General features: G+C 44.9%; 2 protein-coding genes across 2 annotated transcripts in view; one reads left to right on the top strand and one right to left on the bottom strand.

Moving 5' to 3' along the window:
- Positions 1 to 12,411, top strand: part of LOC104319990 (ligand of Numb protein X 2) — a 31,497-nt gene extending 19,086 nt beyond the window's left edge. Inside the window, exons 5-10 of the mRNA XM_009921991.2 lie at positions 366 to 734; positions 3,081 to 3,260; positions 4,366 to 4,540; positions 4,716 to 4,926; positions 9,789 to 9,947; positions 11,171 to 12,411. Coding sequence (XP_009920293.2) covers positions 366 to 734; positions 3,081 to 3,260; positions 4,366 to 4,540; positions 4,716 to 4,926; positions 9,789 to 9,947; positions 11,171 to 11,306 — 1,230 coding nt within the window. The 3' untranslated portion in view covers positions 11,307 to 12,411. The remainder of the gene's footprint in view (positions 1 to 365; positions 735 to 3,080; positions 3,261 to 4,365; positions 4,541 to 4,715; positions 4,927 to 9,788; positions 9,948 to 11,170) is intronic.
- Positions 12,412 to 16,796: 4,385 nt separating this feature from the next.
- The window catches only part of LOC104319991 (pre-mRNA 3'-end-processing factor FIP1), a 29,218-nt gene continuing 20,254 nt past the window's right edge, over positions 16,797 to 25,760 (bottom strand). Inside the window, 5 exon segments of the mRNA XM_069810891.1 lie at positions 16,797 to 17,886; positions 20,791 to 20,949; positions 22,931 to 23,129; positions 25,053 to 25,108; positions 25,691 to 25,748. Coding sequence (XP_069666992.1) covers positions 17,754 to 17,886; positions 20,791 to 20,949; positions 22,931 to 23,129; positions 25,053 to 25,108; positions 25,691 to 25,748 — 605 coding nt within the window. The 3' untranslated portion in view covers positions 16,797 to 17,753.

The raw sequence follows: 25,760 nt of genomic DNA, 5'->3' as shown, positions 1-25,760 counted from the left end.
TGAGTCTTCTCTTCCAAGTGTGTATTGAACACTGGAAGTTAAGGGTAACCAGTTCTGCGTTGCCATGGGATGGATATAATGATTTAATATTTTGCAGTTTCGGATTTGTTAGTTATGTGATTTGTCCTGTCTTACCCTTGTCCTCAGCTATTCACCATCAATTACGGTCTAAATTCATCTGCTTTCTTCTGCATTCTATTTTAGAAAACTCTGCTCTCTAATGTGCATCAGAAGCAACTGCTTCAGTCACAGCATTGCACAGGGACTTGTACATCTGGTCTCCAACTTTGTGATGTTCCGCACTGTGGACAGTGCCTAAATTATGTACATTCTGATTAGTGACTCTGGTTTGTTTGTCTTTCTAGGTGAATGGCGTCAACATCAGCAGTGTGACTCACTGCCAAGCTGTCTCCTTCCTGCGCCACCCAGGTCCTGTTCTCCACCTCATGGTCCTGCAGGAGAAGGGTTTTTCCAATAAGACTGCACAGCAGGATTCCACTTCTGTTACAAATCGGGAAGTGATCCATGTTACCTTGATAAAGAGGGACCGATCTGAACCCTTGGGAATCAAACTGATCAGGAAGACTGATGAGGCAGGGATTTTTATTCTAGATCTGTTAGAGGGAGGTTTGGCAGCCAAAAATGGAAAGCTGAGTCGGAATGACAGAGTCCTGTCAATAAATGGCCAGGATTTGAGGCAAGGAACACCTGAGGCAGCTGCGCAGATAATCCAGGTAATGTATGACATGGTGAGGTTGTATGGCTAATGACTCTGCAGCTGTCTGTGTTGATGGCAGGGCTCCTGTTTTGGCCAAAGGGCTAACAGAACACACTGGAGCAAACTGCATTCCCTGAAATATCTCTTTGGGAAAGTGACTTCCCTGCGGATGTGTGGGAAGCACTGCTTCCAAATGAAGATAAACATGAAGAGTGGGAATCCATCGTGAGTCACCTCTGACAAGTCTGAAGCAAGGCAGTTGCTCATGGCACTTTAGTTCAGCTAAGGCAACTGGATCTCCTTTGCGGTGTGGTGTTGGGAGCCTTTCTTGCAGACTGAATATTCGCATGCACTGTGTAGATGCATGCAGCAGAGACAAGGAGAGATTAGGACAGCCTCTTGTGCTTCAAACAGTCAAACTGAAGGTGTTAGGAGATGTGATAGGCTGGCAGCACAGAACAGAACCCTTCTGACTGATTTGAAGCCCTCTCTTCCCATTATACCTCTATTCGGGAAGGGAGTCTAGAAAAACAACATGAGGCATCTCAGGCTGAAAAGATTCTAAAATACTAAATGGGTAGAAGAGAGGTGGTCTTTCCTTGTGCAATAGGAATGTGCTCCTGTTGCAGCATGCCAAATCTTTTGGTGAAAAGAGTGGGCAAGGAATTTTGGTTAAGGATTAAGGATTGTTACGTGTGCAGCAGATATCATGTAGATCAGTTTAAATTCTTTATCTCCTTAGGCAATGACCTCCAGTTTCTGTTTTTATCTAAAGATCTCAACACAATACATCTCATCACATACTGTTTATATCCCGGAAAGGATCTGAGGTCAGTGGTGAGGGAGAGCCAGCTCTCTTCCTGGTAATCAGCAGAGAGGTGCAGTAGCATGGGAGAAAAGAAGAGAAAGAGCAGAGTTCCAGTACTGAGATCCTTTTTTATGTTATATATGTGATTCCATTCCATGGCCTCTTAGAATTTTGCTTGCATCCCACAAGTGCTGCTGTATTTCTGTTGTAATGGGCAAATGTAACTCCCGTTTGGGGAACTCTTTCGTGATGCCACTGAAATCAGTTACCAAAGTCTCAGAATCACCTTCATTAGGTTTGGGGACTGAATTCCTTTGAAGTGACATTTGTGTAAAACTAACAGTCTTCCAAACATTATCTGTTCTTCTGAGGGCCAATTCAAAGTCTTGGTTAAATGTAATTTTAATTTTGATTGCAAACCATTTGCAGAAAACAGTCCTTCTACCTCTATTGTAAAGTACCATTTACAGCTATATATATATGCGCACAGCCTTATGTACTGTACATAGTCTGGTACTCCTGGTTGAAGGGGAGGGCAAATCCCCATCTTAGGACACAATGTTTACAATATATTTTATGAAGAAATGGATGTATGCCAACCCATCTGGAAAAAAATTGCTTTATCTGAAGTGACTTTGGGCAAGAGGCTTTTAAATTCTGTTTCAGAAAACAAAACTCTCCTGTACTAATCTAAAAAGAAAAAAAAACTAAAACAGTTGATGCAGTCCCTCTTCCAAGGCCAGGAAATTCACTGCTGCCAGGGTGCTGTGGCACCAGGGAAACAGGGTCCCATGTCAAGAAGTGAGAGCAACAACTGTACTTCTCTCATCCATTGCAGGAAATGCCCCAAGTAAGCACATACGCCTTACCCCAATGGAGTCCTTCACAATAAGGTTTTGTCAAATTATCTGAAAGAACAAACCAAATTAGAAGAGCAGTAACAATAGTGAATACTTTCCCTGTAGTTCTGCCAAGGCCAGACATACAGCTGGTTAAGTGTTTAATTGGCAGCAATCTTAGACAAAAGGTCATGTCTTCAGGTACTCTGGGAAAAAAAATGGGTGGGAGATGTTGAACAATAGATGTGGTACATAAGCTGGGAGGGAAAGAGCTTTAACAAGGTTCTTTACAATAAAAGAAAAAGCATCCAATACTCATATCGCGGTCATCCATCGTGTGGACCAGTCAGCGTTTTAGCTCTGTTCGTTTTGTGCCACAACACAATATGCTATTTTGGTTTTTTGTACTGAAGTGGTGGAATTAATCATCCCTTCCCACTTTCTCTTGTTTGGCATTTGTAGGGGAGGGAGGCAGGAGTGAAGCCTGCCTCTACTCCTCTTCTGACTAACATTTGCTAATTCCTTTTTTCTTTTCACCACAGGATTCTGTGGCTCTTCACAAAAAACGTTGCATCATGTTGCATAGCCCTGTTTCAGACCCTTTGTAGAAACCGATGCCAACCCTTCTCTCTCTCCAAGAAAATGACAGGGGCTGTCCCTAATTTCTAATTTATTTTTCCATCTATTTTATTTACACTCTTGTTTCTCCTGGCAGACCACTGAATCAAGAGTAAACTTTGTCATCTTGAGGCAGCCAGGCGTACAGCTGTCGGACCCGGTAGAAGATGGCAGCACATCAAATAACAGCAGCAGCAGCAGCAATGGAGGAAGCCCGGTGCACCATCGGAGACGACTAGACCAGAATCACTATAGACGAAAATCTACCTACCAAAAAGTAAGTTTTGTAAGGAATGGCAAAAGTGCTGGTTATTCTTGGTCTAGCAGATCTATTATGTTTGCTCTGTGATGGTGATGATTTATCATGTAAGACTGATCAGTAGCTCCATTTCTTCCTGAGCTATTGAAAAGCAGCAGGTTTGTGGCTTTTGCTACTGGAGAACCGTACATTTGTCACCTATTGGGAAACAGAGTTTTTAGGGAAAAATGTGTTTTAGGGAAAAATGTCTTCAAATGTCTCTAATGTTGATGTGGAACCAGTGTTTAATCCTTTCTTGTCCGGAAAGGGCAGTGGGAAATTTACCATCCATGAGATGCTTGGGAGTTGCTTCTTGACATCCATCAAGCACAATATGTTCAGGGTATTGCACAATGACACTAAGTTATGCTCCTGGTTTGGGGCTAGAAGGCTTTATGGTACAGAAGTAGCAACTACACAAATTACACTGTAGTGGTCCTGTGACTTGTGTTGCGTTTGCCATCTGTTTGCATATTATAAGAAAAAGTATGAGCAAGAGGAGAATCGCCAGTCTCTTGTACCAAGAGAGATTTGCTCTATGTTTAGAACTTCCATTTGAGTGAGAAAAATTGCTACGAAGGCTTAGGCTTCTGTGTTTAAATGTCTCTGGAATTTAGTAAGTAGCTGTCATAAATGGCTGGAGTGTGGTTCCTTGATTTAAATCCTAGAATATAATTTACATATTGTTTCTACAGCATATCCTATAATGTGTGCTTTCACTGCAACCTAAACATTTAGTAGTAGTCAGAGAGAGGTTGATTGCTGGATATGAATGGCCTTGAAATGAGTTCATAGCTTGGTCCTCAGTGCAAAATTGTCCTCCTCAGAGTGAGCATTTCTCTACAGCAAATGAATGTGGGATCATTAGGAAGGCAGTGCCTTAGTTGTGGTGGTATCACTTTGGAAGTACAGGGTAGTATTTCTACCCAGAGCAAGTACGTGAGAAGCTGACTTTGCCATCCAGCAGCATTGCTGAAATGTTCTGGATTAAAGATACAAGATACTCTGTTATTTTCTTCCAGACCTGGGCTTCTCATGTTAACTGCATTAATGAACTGCATTTTGTACTGTCATTCCTTTGTAGGATTTACCTCAGGGATACATAAGTCATGAAAAGACAGTTGCAATAAAAAAGGAACCAAAGGAATCTTTAGGAATAACAATTGGAGGCGGAAGAGATAACAAAAACAAACTCCCTATATATGTAACTAGTGTGCAGCCCATTGGATGCCTCTTCAGGGATGGCAGAATCAAGCGAGGTAAGGAGGCTCTCAGACCCTTTATCCTTTAGGAAGTGGGTTGGTTTTTTTTTCAGTGAAAGTTGGACTTGGACACTGAAGTGAGGCTGGAAACAGGGTTCCACATGAGGCCTTGAGGCAGAAATGGGCTTCATAGCAAAAGGTCTGTAATAATACTATCTTATTTAATCAACAGGAGATGTACTTTTGAGCATAAATGGCATTGATTTGACTCATCTGAACTACTATGAAGCTGTCTCAGCACTGAAATCTAATGCAGCTTCCCACTCAGTCATACTGAAAGCCTTGGAAATAATTTCACTGAACTCGCCAGAGCTGTCTCTGGACATCAAGGAGCAAGGATTCAGCTGGTCTCCCCTCTGGATCACATGGCTTGGATTGCCTAGGTATGTTTGTTTGGTGACTGTATAGAGATCTGTTCAATCACAGAGTTGACTTTCACTAGAACACTAGAAATTAATTGCTTTGTTGGTTGACTTGGAAGGATTACTGGTATTCTCATTTAGCTCTAAGGCAGTGGAAAGTCTTATTTGTGAACAAGATCACAGTATAATGAATGCATAAGAAAATTCCACTGCTTTTTATGGTGTGACCCATTGTTCCCCCACTTCTATTGGACAGTAACTGTATTTCAGAAGTTCCTGAAAACCTTTTTTTCTAAAAGAACTAACATGGAAAATAAGAAGTATAGATTCTGGCATTTGAGGCATCTGAGTTGACATATAGTCAACATAGGTACAGTCCCTGCTAAAGTATCATTAACTGAAATCACTCTGTGGCTCTTTCTGGATCGCGTAGCAGAAGCCAACAGATACCTGTGCTGTTTTATAGTTTCTAATCTGATCATCTCAGTTAGGGGCAGGCATTCTGTCAGTCCAATTCTTTTTGGCTGTCAAAATTGTCATCTTTAGCATGAAGGAGAAATGGTTCTGAATAGTTGAGTTTTCCTGCTGCGAAGATTTGGACCACAGACTTGCTGCAGATTTTAGCAGCAATAAGTTAAGTTCCAGATGACAGCACTGGGGCTTTGAAAGCTTGAATTTCTGTCTTCTTCCTGGAGGGGTGAACCTCTGGTTTGCTCACTTTTGCAGTTTCATCAAAATACATTCAGCTGTGAAAGGTAGAGTCTGTTGTCATTCCAGCTGACCAGAGGAGGACCGTGCAGAAGATGCACATGGAACAGTAAAGCCAAACCCTTCTGTGGGAAGCCCAGATTATTTATAGCCTTGTTTCTTCAGGCACCTGAAAGAAGAAATACTAACAAAGCCTCTGTTACATTACCCTTGTGTTACTTAGCAGCCTGTAAATGCTAAACAAAACAGCCCAAGGAAGGTAGCTTTTGTGTTGCGAGCGACTGTAACTTGGCTTGAACTCAGCACCATCCTACCAGTTCCCTCTGCTCTCCCAGGGAATCAGCCAGTCTGTTCTGTGCAGGCCTAGTATGAACCAGCCCTGAGCTGCACCTCGATAGCTCAAACCTGAGTGTAAAGCCTCAGATGCTGGCTGCTGTTTGTTCCTCATGGGTGCTCCTGCAGCAAAGTATAGCAAGGCAAAACCTGGCTGTACTTTCTCCCTTCTTCCTTTTCCAATTTATTTGGACGTCTGCTGGCTTGCAGCCTCACCATACTTTCTCCTACAGGGACTGGAGTCCACTCTTTGCTCATCAGTCACCAGCCTTCATTTCAAGAGTATACTGACATGACCTGCCATTTAACACATTGCTTGAAATTCTTTTGCTGCTGGGATTAATGTCGGCCCCCCCTTCATTTGGCTGTTAGTGTACCTTGCTACTGAAGCAAGGAGCAGTGATTTCAGATGCCCTTTCTGCTCTTCAGTCTTCCTTTCTTAGTCCGACCCGAATTCAGGCATCTGAATTTGTCTGCCGTTCTTCTGTGGGTGTAAGGATGGTTAGGAGGCACAAAGCAAGGTTATTTAATTGCAGCATCTGACAAAATCTTCCTTCTTGTTTCCAGAAATAAAAATGGCTGTAATTCTTGTGCTTCCTCACTCATTTTCCCATCTGCTCACAGTGAGACCTGGTAGCAACTAGCTGGTTGTCCATAGAATGAATTATTTCCCTAAAGCCACTAAAACTCTGCCTTTCAGCTAAGCAAGGTTTTTATATTTGACATTGTGCCAGCCACAATCAGATTATTTTTAATTATTGCTTGAGAATCTGTAAACTGAGATGGCACCCTTGTTTGTCAGCTGGAAATGTTCAGGGTGCCTCTACACTAGCATTTTTAGTTTGGCTCGGGAATGTGCAGTTGAAGCGAGGATCCCAGTTGTCTTCACTTGCTGTATTCTGGCTCACATTGCAGAGAGGTCTCGACCTGCACAAACTGGGTTCCTTTTGAACAGGACTAAACCAGAAGTGCTGCAGAGGAATGCCCACTGCACTCTGGCACAAACAGGGGTGTGTACCACACTAACACCAGATTACAAAAAATCCCCTGAAATATACCAAAACTAGACCTTGTGTCTTCAGCACCACTTGTTTCACTTGGACCTGTGCCTTTTGGGCTGCCCTCCTAAAGCAGACATAGCCTTTGTATGCTAAAACATTTTGCAGTACAGTGTGAAAGCTTAAAGCTTATTGCTGATAGTATGTGCAATTTTTTGTTCAGCTCTTTTTTCCAGTTACTACTCAGATCCAGCAGAAATATCCTTTCCTCCTTAGAGGAAACCCATGTATTATTTCTAGTTTGAAGCTGAACCTTATGCTGAAGGACTGGAGTTGAAGTTAGCGCTCAAGGCTAGGGAAGTGTATTCGGTCCTTGCAGCACTTGAGCACACAGTGTTTAATTCCAGCCTTGATTCTTGTATCTGTCATTTTCTGTTTACGTCAAATACTGTCTGTCATCTCGGCACACTTGTTGCGCTGTTTCTGAAATGTGGAGCCCCTGTAGCCCATCCTGCAGAACTTGGGTTATGTGCCAGACTACAGTTGTGGAAGTGCTTTAAGAGGGAGATGACAGCCCTGGTCCTGTGCCTTTTGTGGGACCCTGGGTAACAGAGGGAGTAGTAACGTGAGCATCTTGGTCACATTCTTCCTAAAAGAAAAACATTCTGTGCTCCTAAGGCTACTTTCACACTGCGGCACTTGGTGTGTAAGCTTGGAGCATCTTCCACCTCTGACTATGGCCAGTGCTGCACACTTTCAATGAAGATACAAACATCCCCATAAGAGGGATGTAGTAATATTTTTCCATCTAACTTCAGGCAACTAGTATTGGCTGAACTGAACCAGGTGGCCGGTATCTTTCTTGGATTTTTTTGTCTTGTAATACAACTATGGGTAGCTCTACTGTCCTTGTAAACTTACTCTTTCTCCATTCTTTGCTTTATTATTAATGGTGGCAGTCAGTGTTCCAAGTTAATTGTATGCTACTACTTACTGCTACTGAATTTTTATCCACATCACTGTGTACGTTACAGAAGACAGCATAAGAACTTTACTTGATTTCTTCACAGTATTATGTTAAATCAATACCAGCTACTGATATTATGAAATACCATCTCGAAATGCTGGTTTGGAGGGGGAGTGTGTCCTAATTCCTTGCACACTGAATCCTAAAGATAATAGAAATATGAAGTTTACAGATTGACTTATCTTCTCTCTGTAAAAGCTTTGACTCTTGAAAGTGGTAACTTGTGCACAGTGTGGTTTATGGATAGGTAATTCCCAGAGGTTTATCTGAAGCCAGCCTCCGTGAAGTCCGAGCTCTTTCTGCAACAGCTGTTAGGTGCTCCCTGCCATGGCCCCACCGGAGCGGTGCACTCCACAAGCTCTGAAAGGGATGCAGAACTGCAAACTCAGCAGGGTGTTTGTCAGAATAAAACTTGCACTTTTACGTTCTGTAGAGTCTAAAATTCTTTTCCCACAGTCATTTTCCATTATAGTAAATTCATGTTTCTCTTCCTAAAAACCCTTTTCCATACAGAAAACTTGATTTCTAGCAAACAGCCTGTTTCAGCTCTTGGAGAATGTGTCTAATGTTTTTATTTATGTTCTATGCTGATGTAGTGCTTACCACCCTTGCTTTCTGGACTACTTATTTGCACTAGCTGCCATGTACATTTCTTATAGCTGTGTTTTCACACTTGTGTGGTACCAGTAGAAGAAAACCATGGAGGCATCAGTAAGCTAGAGCTGGGTCTTCCAGTGTTTATGAGCAAAGAACTCAAACAAAAGTAAATTACAGTTTGAAAGTAGATAATTGGATCTTTCTCCCAGTGAGAAGTTAACCGAGAAGGCTTTTGAAATCTGAAACTCATCTGCAAACTGCTCAAGCAAAGCCCTGGAGGCAAAAACGTTTATTAGGAAAAGCTTAGCTGCTGGAATACCTTAGCGGGGCGATCAACGGCAGTTTCACACAGTGTGGCTCTGGCAGGGCCTCATGCCAGAATGTAACCTGACTGGGAGCCAGAGTACTCGAGATGCTTGCCTGTGCTCCTGCCACACCTTTCCAGACGCCTCGCAAAGGCTTTGCGTGTCTTTGTGCTACAAACTCAAGGAGCAAGTGCTCTTAGCACTTGCGTATCATATTCCCCAAGGCAGCCCTCGCATTGCAGCATACCCCCGGCTTACTGAAAAGATGCACCTTGGTGGCTGGCATTCAAAAACAGGGGCCTGTGTGCTCTCTCTCTCTCTCTCTCTGAGGAGTCCAGTAGCTTAACTGTACACGGCAGCCCTGGGTGTAGGTCCTGCAGGAAAGACCTTTCATACTCTGGGTAGTCAGCAGAAGAAGGGCTGCCATACCTCATATGCTTGCTTTCCATCAGTGATACATAGCTGCTGAATACCTTCATTGTACCAAGTGTGTAGTATACAGATAGAATAAAAAAGCTCTGTTCTCATTAATTGCATGGGTGTAACTGCTGTTCACGATTAATTTGGTTTTGTCACTAGTACTGTGTGTGTTCATTAGTAGAACTCATGAAGTTATTCATGAATCTTCCAGGTCACAAATGCCTTTAGAGAATGGTAGTTTTCTGTTAACTCTTAAACTAGCACTGACAATACTGAGAAAAGAGTTCTCGAGGACTGGCATCTTCAGATTTAAGAATTATCCCTGTAACATGCCCTGCAAAGGGGATGTCTCAAATCCTTAAAAAAAGGAAATAAATATGAGGCTCTTACATAGCTGTGCTTTCCACAAGGGAACACACAAATTTCTGGTTAGGCAGTTTTCCTTGAAACATGCTCATAAGCTTTTTCTGTTTTTGACCGTGCCTGTCTTCACAGCTACCTTCACTGCTGTCAAGATATTGTTCTTAGCAAAGGTAACCTGGAAAGCTGGGGCTTCAGCATTGTCGGAGGCTTTGAGGAAAGCAAAGGAAACCAGCCATTCTTCATCAAAACCATAGTGCCTGGGACTCCTGCCTTCCGAGACAGGAAACTGAAGTACGTATGAGCTACCCTGCAGGTCTCTGGTGTTTGTATCAGAAACGCTATCGGTACTTACGTCAGCATGCAGAGTTTTACTGAGGGGCTGTCTTTTACCCTTTTAAAAAGCTGACCTAAAAGTTAATGAATACTAATCCTTAAGAGACTCATTTGTGCAGTTAATACTCTTACCAAAGTTGTAACAAACTAAGTCCTATATTAATGAGTAGTCTGGTTTCTCTATAAAGGTGCAACTAAAAGGAATTAAGTTACATTTTTAAAAGGCTGTGAAGGTTTTAATTAAGTAATTAGATAAAAGTAGAAGGGGGATGTTTGAGATCAATCTTGGAGGTTCCAGAGTATAAAATCTCTTGGATTAGGAAAAGTATCCTGATGGAAGCAACAAAAGCCCTCCTGTGCAGGAAACTTAAACAGAGCTTTGCTGACCTGTTTGTTGGTAATCACAGCGAGTGGAGGAGTGAATAGTGGAGCCGGAGGACCCAGTGTTATCTCTGGGAACCAGCAGGGCTGGCTTCTCAGCAAGCATGCAGCAGGCCGCAAGTGCAGGACAGTGAAAAATAGAAGTGAGGCTGCTGTCTTGCAGAGGACATTGTTTCGGTGCAAGGAGCTGGGTTTTACTCCCCTGAAAACAGTGTGAAAGACCAGAGCTGGGTCAGAGCCTTAGTGGGAGGACTGGGGTCAGCTGGGTTCCTGTTTGAGTGCTCGGACAGTGATGTGCTTTCCCCATTAGACACAAGGAAGGTAGCTGGCTGGCTTTGGCACCTCACGTCATCACAGCTGAATGGTACAACCACTCAAGATGGCTTGGTGTGCCATAGAGGTGGGCAGATCAAGCAGGACTCTCAAACCTCCATTGTATTGAGCTACAACGTGACCACGTGCTTCAGCCCTGTTGAGCACTTCACCTTAGTGACTGTTAGTCAAGTAGCTGGAGGAGCGACCTTGGTGATGAATGTGTTTATCAGCAAAAATTTGTTTTCTGTAACTTTTCCCCTTGCTGACTGGCCAGCTGGTCACACTCCTAGTGACCTTCACTGCTGTCACTCAAGTATCAGCAGTGTCCTCCTTTTCCCTTGCCCTCTTTGACTCAGAAGTGAAAAAGTTGCTTCAACAAGGAGTTGATGATCTTGGCTCGGGTGGGCTAGACGACCTTGAGAGTTCTAGAGTGCAGTGTTAACAGTAATTAAGTCCTGACAAACATGTTTCCTGTCTTCTGATAGGTGTGGAGATGAAATAGTGGCAGTAAATGGAGTGCCAGCGATAGGAATGAGCAACTCGGAACTAATCCCAATGCTGAAGGAGCAAAGGAACAAAGTCACGCTTACTGTGGTGTCCTGGCCGGGAAGTCTCGTGTGAAAGTTCAAACAAAACACATGCTTCAGGTATCAGCTGGACATAGCACAAAGCTAAACACGTGACAGATAAACCAAGGGAATGCTGAACTCCTGCTACACAGTATATTGCCATGGAAGACTTTTAGCTTCCTTTTTGCAGAAAACTTCAGCACAGTAAAGAAATGTTATCAACAAATCTGGGGGTTGGATTCAAAGTGACAGTTAATCTGAACAGTTGTTGTAGCTTCCTGGGCTCATTAAAGCTCTCTAGAATTGGTGTTGCAGAGAAAGGTTGTTTTCCAGTTTCTCTACAAACTGCCTTTGAGGCACTTTCCTCAATTTTAGAGCTCTGCTTCCCATTTCATATTTTGAACAGGTTAAAACAGGCATGACTGTCTGATTTCCCCTGCTAGTTTAATACAGTTCTGCTACTGATCTCTGACTGCCATTCTTGGACATTGAGTCATTTTATACGTGCTTTTAAAAGCCACTAATAAAACTGTAAGGATGGGGACCCAATTAAGCAGTTCTGACAGCCACCAGTCTTGGTATTTTTAGGTTACTGAAACCTACTGAATGTGTTTATATGTTAAAAAAACAATTGTAACTCTCAGCTGACAGCTGAAGAGCTGCTAGGTTAGCATGGTGGAGCTGTGTTGACCTGTATGAAGGTCCTATCACCACGGAGCTGTCGCAAATCCTGATTTAGGATCCTGCGACTATGCCGATTTGTTGCGAATGGGCAATTTAGACTGCTTAAAGAACCACTCTCAAAGGGATTAGCAGAAGTGGCTTCACTGAAGTATGATGTTGTAGAAGTGCAACTTTGCCATCGAACTTTGTTAAAGTTCACTCTTCCTTACTGCAGAGGATTTAACAATGCTTCCCAGTTACCAAGACACAAATCAAGGTTACTATAATACAAAGTTGGTTGCTTACCAAAGATCTGCCATTGGTGAAAGGTCTCTCAGCCTCGAGGCACAACTCTGAGAGGTGTCCCAGCTCTAGGGGAGATGATCACCACCACACAGCCAGCTTGCTTAGTGCAGGAAGAGCTCAAAGGTGGCTCACTCAGGCTGTCATATTTATGGAATAAAGTGGCTGGCTTGCAGTCAAATTACAAGCGATGGCAAAGGTATGCATGAGGCTCCTTGTACCCCACAACTTGGTTCCTTGATAAATGAGGTGTGGAAAAGCCACCGCTATGCACGTGTTAATCGCATGATCAGTGTTCCAAGCTCATATGCATCGATGCTCGTGGTGACACTGCTCCTTTGTGGGTTTTCAGAGAACAGACTGACACTAGAGAAGTTTGTGGTCTGGTTATGGCTTAGGTCTTTAGCTCCTTTGGAGCCTCCACCAAACTACCACTAGTTCCATTAAGAAGTTGAGTCAAGTGCATGTATCACAGTAGCCAGAGATAAGGAATTTGTTTAATTTTCATCCCCTTCCTCAGCTTGGTTTCCCTGGTTTTACGACTTGATAAAACAACTAGCTTTTCCCACAGAAGGTAAATAAATTAAAATAAATTAAGTAAACAGTCCTGTTACAAGACACCTCTATCCCAGGATGCTGTCTTATTTTTAATCAGTTTCCCAGTGATCAGCTGCAGAGTTAAGGCAGGGGGGAGGAGGATGTACCTGACAGCATCTGTACAGTCAGGTATGCGAGATGAGCTCCCGCAGTTCTGTTCATGTCCCTCTTGCAGCTGGAGCAAACTATCATCGCGCTGGATCCGGGTGAGCTCAGAGGGTCGCTGGCTGCCTCGGCCATGTTGCACCAACTGTATGAAACAAGCTACCTCCAGAAGGACAGTGTGCCCAGTCTGGCTTCAGTGCAAACCCACTCTATAGTTAACATTTACAATAAAAGAACTGAAGCCAAAGCAGCTTGGTTTGACCTACGACACCTTGCGAAGTTCCTACCTGCAAACTCCACATGAAGCAATTCCCTCCTTTTTTTAAGAAAGTTGCCAATCAGCAGTAGAAATGACAGATCTTTCTCAAACCAGGTTGCACTGAGCGAGATCTTTCCTCTTACGCTGTTTCTGCTGTACCTTTTACAAGGCCAGCTCAGATTATACGAATCAATCAAGTGAGTTTCCATCCCCAGTAAAAATGCTACCTAGAACAAATGTTTAATTCCTTGTTGTAGTAAGCCGACTGCAGGTAAGTGCCCGTCATTGTCTTAAGCAGTGCTTTGCTTAGGCCTGGCTACTTCATAATTAGCTATTACTGCAGAGTAGAATTGTTCCTTGCTAGATGACTTAGTTGTTTACACACAGAGTGACTTCACTTCCTTTGGCTGTTAGCTTAAGGCAGTATATAGCAGGGCCTGTTATCAGAGCCTATTATACAGAAATAGTTCAGGACCCAATCCTCACAAAAGCTTCCCTGGCACATGGTGGGGCCTCTTTGTTTGGTTGATAAATACCGCTGTGGACTTTGACAGCAGAAACAGTGCACGGCCAGCTGGGCTCTGGGGCCTTTTTTTCCTGTTGTTCCTACTGACTGCTGAGAGTAAAATAATTCACAAAAGTCAGAAAGGTGCCTGTGGAAAACTAGTCACTTGACCTCCATCTGACACAAAGGAACAGAAAAACCTGAAGCAATTTTTGTCTCTTTCCAATCAATGTGCAGACTCTGTGCCTGGTATGGAACAGTAAACATTTATGTAGATAGAGAGAGGGCAATTCCTACTGTTTGTACCAAATGTCACTTGTATAAAGCACAGTAGGAAAAAGCCATGCCGCTGGTAGTCAGATGGTTTAAGTGAAGAGGATGCTGCAGAAGGCAGCATGATTTTTACTATTACTCCAACTCTTCTGCAAGGTGCCTTCAACTTCACCAAAACATCCTAGTAATTTAAGTATTGTTTCCAAGATCAGCTTGTTAATAGATGTTGGATTTGTTTTGATGCCTTCATAAATTATTTTATTATTACTGAAAAACATGTATTATCTGTGGTTTTTTAACCTGTCTTCCCAGTGTATCAGCTAATGCCCCCAGAATAGGTCACCTCAACAACAGACACTCCTCCAAGAAACTGACCTTGTGAGGCAGGAAATAGCATAATTGCCTTCTGCTTCTCCTAGGAAAGGGGCTGGACTATCCTGAAATATATTACAGCTGTGACTGGGAAAAAAAAACCTGAACAAAAGTAAATCCCACACAGCTCCTTCCCCTCAGCTGTGCCCCCGCTCCTGTCTGTGAGACTGGCCGCAGCCCACTGGTGCCTGTGGGGCTCAGCACTGACTGGACTGAAAAGCTAACCCGGAGAATAAATAAAGCTTTATTTAATGAGGCTTAACTCCCTGATTCGGCGTGCTGCACAGCTCAGCAACTAAGAGGCAATGCCGCGACTGCCGCTGTTGCTCCCACAGGAACTGCGCATCCAGGCTGGGGGCTGGGTTCGCTTTTGTTGTGATTTCGACTACTGCAGTGCATGCAGCACAAAACATCCCTGACTCCGATGGTCTGGGAGAAAGACATTATTGCCATTAACTATACGCTGCACGACCATAATGAAGTTAGCCTCTCTCCTCCTTAAAGCTGTGCCCATTTCATACTGTGAGGAGCTGAACACCTGCCCGAGGTTCCCCACGATGCCTTACACTTTCTCTCCACATGAAGCTGGCTCACGCTTGCACAGTAACGCTTGTGCAAGTGCTCCTCTCCGGCTGCGGAGTTCACCCTCTCGGCAATACTGGGCACCCGGGGCATTCTGCACTCAGTAATGCACAGGCCCATGTCTCAGCTCCAGCTTTGGTCCAGTACAAGTACTGATGCCACCAGTCCAAGAACTGGCTTCTTTTCTGAGAATTATTAGAGTCACCATTCAGTACCCCCAGCAAACACAACCATGAAACCTGCAGTAGTTACCTGATGCAAGTAAAGATTATTTCCAAGGCCCCACCTTTAGAATTCTCTAATACATTAAAGGCAAACATTTCACCTGTATTTCTTTCATTAAAATAAAACCATTTCAAACTATTTCCCTTAAATTCACAGCCTGCTAACATCAGTGAAGGATTCGGGTCCATCTGTAAAAACATTCAAATAAAACGCAAGAGGAAATTGCAGCCCTGACTCGTCAATACAAGATTCTCCATCCCCTCTCCCATGCCACCACCGATAAGCCAGGTGCAGAGGGATGCAGACTCGATGTCGTCACCATTAATTATGCCTATTTACAGCTTGAGTAGCTTGTCACCCCCACAAACAGAGCAAGAGACTAGGGGAGTAGACGTAGGATAGCTCTATCCACCTGTGGAGAGGCACCACATACACCTTAGCATGCAAAAACGGAAGAAATACTACTGCCTGGGGCCAAACCCTAGACTTACCTTAGTGTAAAACTCTACTGCCAGCATTTTCCCCTGATTCAAGACAGGCAAAAACCAGCCCAGACTGGTCTGGGGGGCACTGCCTGGCCTTTCCTTTGGTGCTAGCTGCCAGAGTTCATGTTCTGGAAAAAAAATATACCAGATTTCCTAATTACAGAATACAGGCTCTTTATGGAGGCACAGGCAAGGATGCTTGGCCCCTCTCCCACTTGACACTCCCATGTTGTGCAAGTGAGCCTGTGCTCTGGAAATGGGGAGTGGGCACATTTGTCATTGCACTGCAGGCAAGTGTTTCCAGGGGGCACATACCAAGCACTCTCGAATCCTTCTCACCAGTTTTGTTTTGATTTCTCCTCCGCCCACACCACGCCACAACTGGATAAAAGCAAGTTCATCCCAAGTTCCTGAAAGCGATCGGGCAATCACAGCTGAAACCCGCCACCCTGACCCCAGGAGAAGCACGCCAGGAGGTTTCCCCTCGCTCCACCAGCTCAGTGCCAGGAGCTGGGATTCCTGCAGCTCACCTCTCAGCAAGGCACCGCTGCCCTCGTCTGATGCCCAAACAGGCATGAGAGACGCCATATTCCTAAATCGTGGTGTTCTACCAGAACTCTGACGTGGCTGCAGAGGGAGGAATACTCTGAAGCCTGATTCCAAGCCCTGCCCTTTAACTCGGGTTCAGTGCACACACCACCCCACTGCATGCGCGTTTCCCATGATCTCAAAGCACGTATAAACAGCTACATTAAAAACTAACCAAACAAAAATCCCACTCTTTTTTCTTCTCCCCACAGGTTTTGCAGTTAGTGACTCATCAAATGCACTGTCATAGCATATAAACTGTTATCATAGTGCTATACTGGCTCCAGTCTCTAAAGTTGTAAGCTTCATATGACAATCAGACTTGCAAGATTACAGTACAAAAAAATATACGTAACATTGCAGAACCATAAGATTTTAGGGCAAACATTTAAGACAGTTTTAAATAACAAGTCTAGCTAGTGGAAGATACTTAAAAATAAGTCACTTGTGGACTCACACAAACAGAAGTGCAGTATCCTAAGTACTAGACAGACCAAAACCCCTCACAATTGATTTCCCCTGTTCTTCCCACCCAGAAACATCACTGTTGCCAGCCTCCCCAACCAATACTAAGTCCGAACAAACTTTGGAATTTGACTGAATTTATTTTGAGATCTAGGGGGAAGGAATGCATTGCACAGGAGTGTTGGTGATAACCAAATAGAAATAAGCCAACCCCATGAGGGCAAACCGCTAGATGGGAACTTCATGTTCTCTACTGCGCTAGACTATTTAGCTCAACTCTTAAAAAAAAAAGTTAGTCAAAACTAATAAAAGAGAGACTCATGCTCTTACTGTGGGTCTTCTACTGATTTCCCTCTTACAGGTGTAATATATGATAGAACTATTTTTGCAATGGATTAAAAAAAAAAAGGTAGGCTTGAAGTCTTTGCACACCCTGCGTAAACACATGACAGCTTCTCAAAGCCATCAGACCAAAGCAGGACCCTGTGACCCACCAGTAAAAGCAGTTCCTCCTCACATGCTGCCCGGCTGGCCACAGAGAGATCAGAAGATATTTTTGTAGCTATAAAGAAATTTATTTGGGGATAAGACTTTTCACTACTAGAGGCCAGACTCTAAGCTGGCTCTCAGGATCTAAATCACACTCTTCTTTGGACAATAAATTTCAAGTCACACTTACTGTCCTATTTTTCAAAAAGGAATGATGATGACAAAAAAATAAACAAAAACTATTACCTAAATGCATTAGTTCCAGCTGAAGCCATCTTCCATCAGAAACCATAGGATCTGATACAACAAAGTTCTCCCTAGGGATGTTTATGAGTAGAGTAGCTCAGTGCTTTGTATACTAGTACTGCTGTATTTTGTCTTGTATCAAAAAAAAAAAAAAAAGTTTAACTGCATGTGCAGCCTCAGCTCTCAAACCACTGCAACATGCTTCACTGCTCACCCAGAGTCAGCCTCTCTTCCCTTGGAAAGAAAGAAAAAAAATAATCAACCCCCCAAAACAAAGCATCACCAATGCCACGCTGGTTCAAAAGGAGTAAGTTCCTCCTGACAGCTGACGGTGGGCCTGGGTTACTCCTTGGCATCCTGCTCCTCTCCCTCCTGGGCACCATCTTCACTGGCCTCCTTCTCCTCTTTGCTACGCTTGTTCTTTTTGTGCTTGTGACGCCGATGACTCTCCCCCTCCTCGCTCTCATGTTGCTTGCTGTGGTGGGGAACAAAGGGGAGAAGAAAGTTACATCAGAGCCTGCATCAACACAGCTCTGCCACAGAAGAGACCCGAATGCACTGACTCTACGGCATGCGTGAGGACGGAGCGCTTTGATCTACAATAACCAGGAGGCCGATCAGAAGTGCTGAGGGCATCACGGTGCCAGTGAAAGGCTTCATCGTGTTTATTTGGGACGATCTGATATCGCATGTGGCTGAACCAAGGGCAGGTTATGCAAGCCGCTGGAGGTGGTTGCTTTACACCACACGCTGCATCAGCACACGGCCTAGGCAGGCAGCATTCTACACAGACTGCTGTCAGAATAATTTTTGGATAGTTTTTATAAGCAACATCTCTGTGTCCTTCCCACTCCTAAGGGAGCTCTAACGATTTTGATGCATCTCAAGCTTCAATGTGAAGCACTGAGGCTGCTGAGAGAAGGAAGCATCCTAAATCTGAGAGATGTTTGACACTCACTCCTCTGAGCATCTTGGGGAAATCCCTGGACTAGAGGCAAGAAAGGGATCAACATAGCTAGAGAAACGCAGGTTTCCTAATGGGAGGCAGGTCCTGTTTCTATTTCTGCTTACACATAAATGACCTGGCACTTCACTAGCTTTGTGCTTTAAAACTCCTCTATCTCCTCACCCAGAATTGTCTTCCAGACACAGCTGGATAGTTGTGGACATTCATGCAGGATTTCTGTGATGTGAGAGAAATCCCAGCTGGAATTAACTCTGACTAGGTTGTGCATGCCTCTGAGCCCTGCACCACCGACCACAGCCAGCTGCACCGCGTACGCACAGCGTGCTGGACACAACCCCCCTGCACCAAGCTCAGCCTCTGTCTCCCATCTGGGAAAGTGGGAAAGTGGGAAGGTGGGAGCTCTGGTTTTGCCCACTCTGGTTCTCGGCCCCTCCTGGGAAAAGATTTTCTGAGTCTTCTCAAACGTGCAATTATTTCTCCTCACGGGCTGAAAATCAAGTGAGCTGCTGACCATAGTGTGAAGGTGGCGGAATTAAAACACAGCACAGAGTACAGGAAAAAGCAGATTAAATTTATCACAGGAAGACGTACGGTCACACAGTACAGACACACAGCTCCATGAGTGGGAACAGAGTGAGGTGTAGAGACAAATTCCTACCACAGCTGGAATACCAGTTTAGCAGCAGAGACACCTAACTGGCTGAACCACCGAAGCTCTGGCTGAAAAGCTCCTGGCTTCAAGTAATTTTCTGACTTGTTTAATAAATGGTTTCACAGTCATTAAAATGAAAAAAACAAAAAACAAAAACAAACCAAAAAAACCAGTCAAAAACCCCCAAAAACCCAAAACCAAAGGGAAAAAAAAAAAGGCTGCTGCCTCTCCTCAACACATCTTCAGCCACCTTGTGGACAGTAACATGGCAGTGGTTTATGCTTGAACAATGTGACTGTCCTTTAATATTTAAACAAGCGTCAGTGATTTCCTTCAGACTGGACAATTTGCAGTAAACTGGAAACTACAACGAAACCCTTTCATCTTCCTGCAACTGCCTTAAACAGGCTCAAATCTCAAAGTGCCTCAAGCAGGGACTCTGATATGCACTCAAAGTGGCCTTACACAAAAAGTATTCCTCCACTTGCTTTTGTTAACAAATACTTCCCATCCTACCACTCTGAGCAAGACAGAGGGCACCTGTGTGTGGTTTAAGGAGCAGAGGAAAAGTCAGCTCATTCCCACCTCGTGCAGTAGCCCAGTTCTGTGAATCGAGCTCTCAAGCAGATTCTGACACTGCTTTGGTGAATTCCATCCTGTTCATGCAGTCAGGGATCTAATACTAGATTTCAGTTCTGAGTATAGGAAGCTGAGAAATAACCCTTAAAGCTATTGGCTTGTTAGTCTGGTATCAGCTCAACTTCCATTTGCTTTGCATTCAATTTTGATTATGGTCCTGGCCTTTCTTTCCATCACTTTGTTTCCAGCCCTTCAGCAATCAGTCCTTGCTTGAAAACTTATTCATCTCCTTAACATTTTACCTCCGGTAAACAGCCTTTTACCTCCGGTCACTATGTAGGAGTTTTTCTGATACCAATTTCAAAATAAGGGCAATTACCTAGAGAGCTGACATGAATTTCATCTAAAAGAAGGAACTAAGATGAAGGACCAAAAAAAAAAAGAGCAAGTCTGCTCATCATTACCAGGATGCAAACTCACACAGCAACTGGGTACTGCCTCAGACCAGAGACCAGACCTGTTAACTTTGCTAGAAGAATGCTCTCATAGGAAGATCATCTGTAGCAAATACATTTTCTCCAGAAAACCTGGGATTTTAGGACATCCTGCTCTGCTCCAAAAGTTTCACCTTTGTCCAGATCATCATCAACCTCACTATCAGAAGCACTGGGCACAGAGCTCTCATCAAGCAGTGCTCAGCCTCCTGCTCCAAAAGGAAATTTCAGATTACAGGCTGAAGAGAGCTCCTCTCTTCTGCACAAGAACACATAATACTGAAAGCTGATGCTTCTGTTGGGGTTTTGCGTTTTACTTTGTGTGTACCTTCTTAGCAGTGGGAGCTATGCTGTTCTGACGTGATGTTTAGCACAGGTTAACCTCTCCTTTGTCAATCAGAGCTGCAATTTTGTTGGCAGTGACTCGACATCCTGCCAGCTGCCTTACGGAGAACTTACAAACACCAAGGGCTCCTCTCCCTATTACAGATAGTTTTGTCTCCTGCCCAGGTACATGCCCGAGAGTACTTTCTCTGCCTGGGCACCACGTCTCAGGACATCAGCAAGCAGGTCACAGGAAGCCAGTATGACCCAGGGTGACAGTTCACTCTAAGAACATCAAGCTTCTTGTCTACAGCTAAGGTGTGTTCCCATCAACAGCCCAGTTCGACCCTAGACAGCTCTTACCGTCTTGAAGACTTATGCTTGCTGCTCTCCTCTTTGTCTCTGTGCCTGCGCTCTCGGTGTCGATCCTCTCGCTCCCTGCTGCGATCTCGACTCCGGCGGTAGTCACGCTCAAAGTCGTAGCTGCGCTCTCGGCTGTAGTAGCGGTATCGTTCATCATCACTTAAGAAGAGAAAGGAGAAGTGAGGCAGAGGAACGCACCACTCGTGGACCTGAAAGTCAGGAGCTATGTTTACAGGACTGTAGAACCCCATCCTCACCAGCAAAATCTGTCACCTCTTACTCTACCAACAGGCTGAGGTATTCATGATGCTCCTGAAAAACAACCTGCAACAATAAGTTGCTGCTGCTTATTGAACGCAAGCTGCAACCCAATCCCAGTTTCTAACCACAGTGAAATAACTTTCTCCATTTGCCTATTACATCGCTCATAAGCCCAAACAATTGAATATCATGGCTTTTTCCTATCCTCTCAATGCAAAGAGTTTACAAAATTTGTTCTCTGGATTTGCCAAGGGAGTACCTTAGCACCAGGCACGTGGCCAATGTGTCAGGGCTTTTGTCCTCACAATCCTTCTGGCATATGTCCAGGACATCCAGCTACCTTGCTCAAAAACAACAGAAACGTGCTCCTCTCATCATTCTGCCTCCCCTGGTGCTGGATTTTACCTCACAACACTACTGTCCCAGAAAACCTGTAATTCTTTTGTGTGAGTTAGACTAAGGGACAATTTGCTTCCTCACGAGTTCAAAGACTCAAATTGCGAGTACAACTGACATGGTCTTTCTTTCTGCCTATACCTAACTATCTGCTCAAGGTAGCTCATTCAATCCACATACAGGAGTGGGCACGATGTACCCCATATTCAGATACATCCCACACTCCCCTCTACATCTCATAGTCCTTATTCAGCTTCTGAAAGCCAAAAATCTAAAGGGTTCACAAGTCCCACTGTGGGAAACAATATTCAGACTCAGAGAAAGGAAGTCTGAAACATCATCCTAACACTCACAAGCTAGACAAACAAATGTCCAGTATCAATTGTCTGGGAGTGCTCCAAAGGACTCCACTGAGCACAGCTACTTGCCCTGCTTTGGCAAGCACGATCTTAGAGGTCAGCATGCTCCAAAGCACCCAGAAATGCTAACAATGTGCACAGGAGTGCTGATCACAGGACTTGGCTGCAGCATGAACCTGCTCAGGAAGTGCGGGAGTCTGAGCTCTTCAAACTGTAGCAAGTTTGTCTTCTGTTCTGTTCCTCCCCCATCCACCCACAGTGCCCACAAGCTTGTAAGGTAAAAAAAAAGGGGGAAAAAAGAAAAAGGTTAGGAAAATGTTGTCCTGTTTGCTCACCCCCTGGGAGGGGAAGTTCCCTGGCAGGCAGCACCCCTCTGCTGGGAATGCGCATTCTGATCATGTTTTGAATGACTATTGGTATTTCTGACCCTGAGGCCTGCAAAACACTGACGCTGCCTGTGACAGAACAAAAAAGTGATGGGTTTAGAAAGAGTCTTTGCAGCGTAGCCTTCACTTTAGCTCTCTAGATTAACACTGGGAGGCTGAAAGCCTCCTTTCCCAAGTGCTCCCAGCACTGCTGTCACCTGAGATCACATCAGTTTCCACCAAGGTGGTTGTCTCCAGCACTGCTCCCAGAAACGCCTGGTTAAGGATTTACATTTCATGGCTGACTCCTGGTGAACGGCACTCCTTGCCCTGAAAGCCTCTATAGGAGAGCTGAGCAAAGCACTGGTGGTTTTTCCTTTGATCTGACAGTTGCATTTAGAAGACAAGAAGCAGCAGCTTCTATGGCCAATGTTTCACACTGAGCCGTGAAATACCTAGTAAACAGAGAGGGGCTATTTCATTTACTGGCCTCACATTACAGGTGGGAGAGCAAGTGTAACTGGTTCTACTGGATTTAAACAAAAAAAACAGACACAGGAAATCAGCCAGTGACATTGGCTCCTAGTTTGTCCTCTAGTTATTGATCCAAAGTATCTCTTCCCCAGACATTGCAGAAAATTAAACTGGTATAAATCTACAATCCCAGCCCTTGACCAAACACCTTCTTGCGCTCCAGGGCAAGGCCAGAGCTTCCAACTGGGTAGCTGTGAGCAGAAGCTGCTGAAAAAGAGCACTCACTTGTTGTATTCACTAGTGGTCGGAGTGCGGTCTCTGTCTCTCTCCCTTTCCCTTTCCCTTTCCCGCTCCCGCTCCCTCTCACGCCTCGAGCCTGAGTACTCCCAATGGCTGCTGCTGGAACTGCTTGTGCCTTTGTCCACCGTCGTCACCCAGGGCGTGTGGGACGTGGAGATGGGTGGGTAGCTGATGAAACCTGAATCTGCAGCGAGAGAGTGCAGAATCCTTGTTCATCTGAAGCATTAACAGCATCCTCCCTGTCCCTCCCTTCCCAAAGATACCCTTTGGAAGTACAGCTGAATCCAAGGAGACAATGGCCCAGCTCCCTCCTGTCCTCACTCTCCCGTTTTACTGCCAGCAGTTTGCTAAAAACATGTCAACACCTTTTCCCTGAGGAAGATGCAAGCAAGACCACATTTACAGATGTCACTGCAAAATCTCCCTAGCCCCTCACACAGCACATTACTGCAAGGGCTGTGCACTCCCCCAGCTCTTGCTCTCTATAGGTCCTGCTATATAGGTGTCCTGGTTTCAGCTGGGATAGAGTTAACTGTCTTCCTAGTAGCTGGTACAGTGCTATGTTTTGAGTTCAGTATGTGAAGAATGTTGATAACACTGATGTTTTCAGTTGTTGCTCAGTAGTGTTTAGACTATAGTCAAGGATTTTTCAGCTTCTCATGCCCAGCCAGGGCACCTGACCCAAACTGGCCAACAGTGTATTCCATACCATGGGACGTCCCATCTAGTTTAGGAACTGGGAAGTGGGGGGCAGGGATTCGCCGCTCGGGGACTGGCTGGGTGTCGGTCGGCGGGTGGTGAGCAATTGCCCTGCGCATCATTTGTACATTTCAATCCTTTTATTACTACTGTTGTCATTTTATTAGTGTTATCATTATCATTATTAGTTTCTTCTTTTCTGTTCTATTAAACCGTTCTTATCTCAACCCAGGAGTTTTACTTCTTTTCCCGATTTTCTCCCCCATCCCACTGGATGGGGGGGAGTGAGTGAGCGGCTGTGTGGTGCTTAGTTGCTGGCTGGGGTTAAACCACGACAATAGGGCATGCTATAAGGTCTCCACTGAGAAAAATTTCAATCCATCCCTCCCAGACACCCTGGCTTAGAGGGCAAAGGTGCCTGCATCGCTGAGGCAGCCCTCTCCTGCTGCTGAGCCAGCTGTGTTTAGTTAGCCCTAGGCTCTTGGCCACCCTTACAAGGTCTCACTTCTCACTAGGTACCTTTTCACCTGAGGTGGCAGCTGGGGAGGGCTGGGGGCACCAGCTGTTAATGAAGGATGCCACCTGATGAGCCCAGAGCCACCAGCACATCCCCATACAGACGCTGGCCTGCTGGGGCCTGCTCAGCTGGGCCAGCGAGGTCATATCCCCAGGCGGTACCAGCTGCTGAAACACTGCACATATGACAGCACTTGAGGCTCCTGTTCCTCAGGAACGCCTCACGCTGCCCACTCCTCCAACCACCTCCAGCAGAGGAGACAGCGCGGTGCTGCTGGCGATTCTGCCTGCTCAGCATAGCGAGGAGGTGCCACTCCAAGTGCTGGTCACTCAGAAAATGGGAAAGGACACAGATGTTGCTGGCAGGGCTACAACAGGGAATGAAATTTGCTGAAATTCTGGCACTGCCTCTTCCATCACAAAACAAAAGGAGACAGATGCCTGCACGTGCCTGTAGGCAAGGAAGATGATAAAGTGGGGGAGGAGGGCATTCAAAAGCTCAGGAAGATGTGAAGCTGAGGGTGGGGGAAAAGGGAGAGTGTGAGTGAGCATGAGCAAGTATGTGTGCAAACAAGGACAAGAACATGTTGCTGAGGCACATGGGGGCAGCTTCTCTGTTGCTGGGTATCTGCATTGAAAACGGTCATCTGTGGCTTAGCACTCAACTACAAAATTGCATTCACCATTGCTGCAAAACATTCAGCTTTCCAAACACCTTATGATGTAGTCGAACTCAGCATGTGTGCCTAGTGACTGGGATAGTTTGGGGCACAAGCAAGACCCTAAAGTTAAAGCAAGCATGATGTCCATCAGCTTAAGAAAAGCCTAAACTACCCAATACCAGAGAATAGAGATATAAGCAGTCTGACCATTTGTTATCTTCAGTGCTCACCTGCAGAGTTGTAGCCAAATGGAGGAGGCTGCCTGTTATTGTAGGTGGCTGGCTGGCTTTGGAGAGAGAGAAAAGGATGCAAGTTACTAACTCAGTGACCCCTTGCAGGTATGTCTGTGCTGCAAGTTTACCCCAATTTTTCTGAAGGTCTGTGGAACATCCTCATGGGAAACCCATGGTTTCAGGGAATCCCTTTCACTTTGCACTGCAAACTATCATAAATGCATACAGGTGCAGTTGCTTTGCCACAGCTTCTGAAAGTGCTGTAACTCAATTGCTTGCCCTGCTTTACCCCTCCCCTCTGTAAATCAGGCAGGCTTCCTGGGAAATAACCAGTGCTTAGAAAGCACCTGGACAATCTTTATGGAAAACATCTGGAGTAACATAACACACTATCGAGTACTCTACACTAGACCTAAGCACACACCAAGATTTTATTGACTCCTTCCTGCGTCACGAATATGACAAATCATGGTAAATGTACAGAGGATTCCCTACGGACTCTGCTCTCACCACCCCACCCCCCCCCCCAATCCAAGACCAGACTAAGAATTACCAGCACTGGTTTTAGACCTATCCTCCACCCTTCCTCACTACAGAGGAGCTGTACCGATGCCTCAGCCCAGGTGTGGTCTTACCCATCCAAGGTTGGAATGAGGAGAGCTGGTGGTGGTGCCAGAGGAGGCGGGAACAACCCTAGACAAAGAA

Source organism: Haliaeetus albicilla, chromosome 23, assembly GCF_947461875.1.
Source record: "Haliaeetus albicilla chromosome 23, bHalAlb1.1, whole genome shotgun sequence".
Lineage (NCBI taxonomy): Eukaryota > Metazoa > Chordata > Aves > Accipitriformes > Accipitridae > Haliaeetus > Haliaeetus albicilla.
This window is presented reverse-complemented; position numbering and strand designations above follow the sequence as displayed.